At 47.2% G+C, this 5,432-nt stretch overlaps 1 protein-coding gene across 1 annotated transcript; it reads left to right on the forward strand.

The window, feature by feature from the left end:
• Positions 1–1,891: 1,891 nt before the first annotated feature.
• On the forward strand, positions 1,892–5,125 carry LOC308087878 (ubiquitin conjugation factor E4 A-like; the record flags this gene model as incomplete). The annotated part of the gene is made up of 1 exon (XM_080432095.1): positions 1,892–5,125. The coding sequence occupies one exon, from the start codon at positions 1,892–1,894 to the stop codon at positions 5,123–5,125; it is 3,234 nt and encodes a 1,077-aa protein (XP_080288221.1).
• Between the last annotated feature and the right edge of the window lie 307 nt (positions 5,126–5,432).

The raw sequence follows: 5,432 nt of genomic DNA on the forward strand, positions 1-5,432 counted from the left end.
GTGAAAATAGCCGATCTACATGCTCATTCTTAAAGTGAAATTTTAAGTGGCTAAGTCTGTCTGTGGATTTTATACATATTGAACCAATGAAAAGTATAAAGAAGAGCTTATGACTTAATAAGTAAGTAGCTACATTGGAGCCATTGAGACGCAGATTCGTTTTTCCTCCCATTTCCTGAAAAGTAACAGCTTTGGACATGCAAGGTTTCCACCCCACAGTGACGATGCTATTAGTCAAAAGCTATTGCTAATGGATAGCATAATGATACTACATTTCTACTGTTACTGTCATGAAATAATAACCTCATATCTGCCGGAAATGTGGAACCTTTGTGTTTGATTCTCAAGTGTATGCCTGAGGTAGTGCTATTTTGAGTCCCCCCACTCAATAAACTGCAGCATTACAGTAAATATGGATCGATCACACCATTATTTAATTTTTAAGTGTATATTACATGCTCAAAGGTTTATAATGAGGGTGTGATTTGTAAAAAAGAAAAGAGGAATACAGAGGGGGAGTAAGCTAAGTTTTATTCATAAGAATAAAGGCATACAAACCTGTAATGGTCTGTAGGAGGACTGAAAACTGTTGAATGAATGAACTGCTTCAGCAGCTTTGATCACTGTTATTCAGAGATAGGATAGCACGCATTATTAGAATACGAGCAGATCAAACGTTTCGTCAGCTCTAAATCATCCCTTTGAAGTCTGCGACACATAAAACATTCGCCAACATACCCTGCAGTTTGCTTTATATTCATTCCGACTGACTGAGGCTGTCAAGCCAAGTGTTTGATTCTTCCCACTCATGCCTGTATTTTTGCATGCGTTTTTCTCTTCAATTGTGGACACTAGACCCGTGCCCGTAGGGCACCGGCCTACTCGGGAATGATGCAAGTGAAACGATGCAAATAGGGAATACATGCCCCACCCTCTTATGCAATACACATTATACCCGTCAAGAGTACCCGCTGTAACCGTCTGTCTGTGTCCTTTTATGCCCATAATATATGGAGATCTCTGTATATGTCTGTCTGTGTCCTTTTAAGTCCATATATGGAGATCTCTATATCTGTCTGTCCGTGTCCCTTTAGTGCGCATATAGGCTATGGAGATCCCTGATGTTCTCAGTTATATGACCATATATGGGCATATGGGGGGGATCGCGGTTCTGGAAAGTCCTTGTACAGTGGGTAAACGTCTGGAGAATGTGTGGAGAATGTCTGAAGAGTGCAAACTGACAGTGGAAAGTGGGCTGACTAAGTAATCAAATGGCAGGTGTGGGGAATTGGACAGGTGTAGGGGATTTGCCAAATTAAGCTTAGGCTGCAGGGAATCAGCCATGACCATGACCATGGCAATCAATTGGCTCATTTGGGCCACAGCCAGAGCCTTTTTTGGCGGATCTGGACAACCACCTATCCGGTAGACTCGACACCAGGCACTGCACTCCCTCGGGTCTTCTGTGACATGTGTGGCGGATTTGAAGTCGGGCGGTTGAACGTTCTCGAGATACGTGGATTACAGACATACATATAGAGATTTGGTGCATTTATAGTGAAAATATGTTGTGTTAGTATTGGGGCTAGACATTTTAAAATGGACGAAAACGCACTGGCATCTTTGACTAGGGGAAATCTGTTGCAGTATAGAACAGGCACAGACAGGATTTAGTGTGTGTGTGTGGGTGTGTCTTTTATTTATGCCCAAATATGGAAGTATGAATTTCGACACAGATTTTGATTGGTCAACCCATCCCATTGGCTTTTCGGCTTGGCCAAGCGACCATATATAGGTGGTAGCGTGCAATTGTACTCTACCTTTTGTCACTCTAGACAATTAGTCTGATAAGACACACATTTCTGACGTCCTGCAGAAGGTCAAAGTGAAGATGACTGACCAGGGCAACAACAACCAGAATATCACGTGCAATCCCTTTGCTGCCCTTTTCAGCTCACCTCCTGACACCACACAGTTTGCATCAGGTCAGAATCCACAACACCTGTCTCCTGAACCGCCATTGGAGGACACTGGGGAGAGCCAGTCAAAGTCAGAGAATTCAATGTTCGACAGCATTGATGACAATGGTGCCACCATGGCCGATATCAGCCGGTCGTTGCGCTCCCGTCAGGAGTTTTGTGAACTGCTCAATATCAACCACATGATCCAGAGGATATTCCTCATCACACTGGACAACAGTGACCCTAGTCTAAGAGCTGGTAATGGGATGCCTCCTCGCTGCGTCTACTTGGAGGAAATGGCAGTAGACCTGAACGGACAGGACTGGCTGGACATGGACAACATAGAACAGGCTCTGTTCAACCGTCTGCTGTTACAAGAGCCAGGAAACCACCTAATTCACATGACCTCCTCCTGCAGTGAGGTCAACCTTTCTATTGACCTCGATGCCGGAGAGCAGTGTGTCATCCCCTACCTGTATGCATGCTACCAGAGGGCTAAGGAGGAGGTGACAAAAGTACCAGAGAAGCTGTTGTCCTATGCTGTGCGCTGTAAGAACCTGACCGTGTCTAACACCCGGACAGTACTGCTCATCCCAGAGATCTACATAAGCCAGAATGTCTACGAACAGCTTCTGGATCTTCTGTTGGAGGGTGTCCATGGAGCACAACGGGAGAACCTGGTAGAGTTTGTGGAAGAGGTCATCACTAGCCTGCTTGCTGACCAGGAAGTGGGCACTTTCAGGGAGGTCATTATACCAGTCCTGGATCATTTTCAGGCACGCATTAAAGACTTGGACCTGTACCAGCTTCTCATCTACTCATACCTAGATGTCCTCATCTACTTCAGCAGACAGAAAGACATCGTTAAGGTGTTGGTAGAGCACATCCAGCCCAAACACCCAACTAAAGGCTTGCAGTTCCAGAATAATCTACTGGGGGTGGTGCTGAGTATCTCCTGCCTGCCAAATACTTCAGGGTTGGTTGAGAGCCATGGGTACTTTCCAAACCCTACTCACTATAGTACCCAAGAAAAAAAGGTTCAGGATGCCAACATACACCAGTTAATGGGCCAGTTACATGACAAACTGCACCAGATCCTGAAAAATTTGCTTCAGCATTCTAGTGAGACGCGCCACCAGCTTCTCTCTTGGTTGGGTGGCTGTCTGCAGGCTAATGCCGGACGAAACAAGATATGGGCCAATCAGATGCCAGAGATCTTTCAGACTTATGCCTCTGACGCCTTCTTCCTAAACTTGGGTGCGGCACTGTTGAAGCTGTGTCAACCCTTCTGCCTGCCGCTTTCGCCCAAGCTTCTCACCTTCAATCCCTCCTACTGTGCCCTCAAAGAGCTCAGTCAAGAAGAGAGGTGCAATCGCAACGTGCATGCTAGAGGTCTAGACAAGGAGACCTGTCTGATACCTGTACCTCCTCAACAGCCTGTGGATTACATCCAGTCTTACAGTCTGCTGACGGAAAATCTCATCTTCACACAACTCACTCTGCGCCTTGGCTTTCACAGACTCCATGAGCAGATGCTGAAGATGAAAAAGTCTATTCACAAGCTCAAGAGTACATGGCAGGAGGCTCAGCAAACAGGCAGCTCAATGTCCGAGCATCTTTTTGGCGAATTAGACCGCCTGATGACTATCTACCTGTCGACTAAGGCCGCTGTAACAGAGCCTGCCATGCTGCAGTGCTGCATGAACCTGCAAGCCTCCTCTGCCGCTCTTATGGTTCAGCTGGGAATGGGGAACCAGGGGCATGAACATTTACCACTGAATTTCCCACTGCTGCCCCTACAGAATAGCATGCTCTGCTATGTGCCAGAGTTCTTCGTGGAGAACATTGGAGATTTCATCATCTTCTTGCGTCGATTCGCTGAGGATGTTCTGGAGTCTTCTGCTGAAAATATAGAACAGATCCTCAACTTCGTTACTGTCTTCATGGGCAATGCGGACAGGATGAAGAACCCCCATTTGCGGGCAAAGCTGGCTGAAGTTCTGGAGGCGGTGATGCCTTACATTGAACCTGTGGCTCACGGTGCTGCTCAGCCAATTACATTCCAGCGAGAAAGAGTCTTCTGCTCCTACCGCCATGCATCCTCCCTGGCCGAGGCCCTAATCACTGTGTTTGTAGATATCGAGTTCACTGGTGACCCACACCAGTTTGAGCAGAAATTTAACTACAGAAGGCCCATGTATGCTATCCTCAAATATATGTGGGGGAAAGACAGCTACAGAGAGAGCATCAAGCATCTGGCTGACTATGCATTTGAGAATCTGGAGGCCACAAACCCTCCGCTCTTCCTGCGATACCTCAACTTGCTAATGAATGATGCCGTCTTCCTACTGGATGAGGCCATTCAGTACTTGAGCAAGATCAAGCTTCTACAACTGGAACGCGATCAAGGGGAGTGGGAGGACTTGGACCCAGATGCCCGCAGAGAGAAGGAGTCCAGCCTGCATCATTTTGGACAGCTTGGACGCTTCCACAATATAATATCTAATGAGACCATCAGCACACTGGCCTTCCTTACCTCAGACATTAAAGACATTTTTGTGCACCCGTTTCTTGCTGAGAGGATCGTCTCCATGCTCAATTACTTCCTGCAGCACCTGGTGGGGCCTAAGATGGGTGCCCTGAAAGTCAAGGACTTCAGTGAATTTGACTTCAAGCCCCAGCAGCTGGTCTCTGACATCTGCACCATCTACCTGAATCTGGGTGATGAGGAGAATTTCTGTGCCATGGTCCCCAAAGACGGACGCTCTTACTCTCCCACCCTCTTCTCTCAGACGGTTAGGGTCCTTAAGAAGATCAACAAGCCTGGAGACATGATTGTGTCCTTTGGGGTCCTTACTGACAAAATCAAGTCCCATGCAGACAGGCAGCAGCAGGAGGAGGAGACCTACTCAGATGCCCCGGATGAGTTTTTGGACCCCATCATGTCCACCCTGATGTTGGACCCAGTTCTGCTCCCCTCCTCCAACGTCACAGTTGAACGCTCAACCATAGCAAGACATCTGCTCAGTGACCAGACTGACCCTTTCAACCGCTGTTCTCTTACCATGGATCAGATAAGGCCAAATGAGGAACTCAAACAGGAGATCTTACAATGGCTGGCTAAGCGTAAGCAAGAGATGTCGCATATGGGACCTAGCAGCTAACCGTAGAAACCTTCTCTGGGAACAATAAATGTTTCCTTTCTTTGCTACTTTTTTTTGCGAATCCATGAGGCGCTTAACTCCGACTCTTCCATATGGCACTAGCCTTTCATGTAGTCCAGGCAAGGGTAGCCTGTAACCCACAGTGTAGTGACAATTTAAAAACCTATGCATCCTCACTCCTCTGCTCCCATGGTGACCAGTCACCAGTGGTAAACAGTGGGGTCATCCGGTCTCTGGCTGGTCTCTCCCTGCAAGCTGTCCTCAATGATCACACTCAGAGCTCTATAGCCAGGACATTGCCAAGCCA

The sequence above is a fragment of the Gymnoscopelus braueri genome (genome assembly GCF_963280865.1).
Source record: "Gymnoscopelus braueri genome assembly, chromosome: 1".
Lineage (NCBI taxonomy): Eukaryota > Metazoa > Chordata > Actinopteri > Myctophiformes > Myctophidae > Gymnoscopelus > Gymnoscopelus braueri.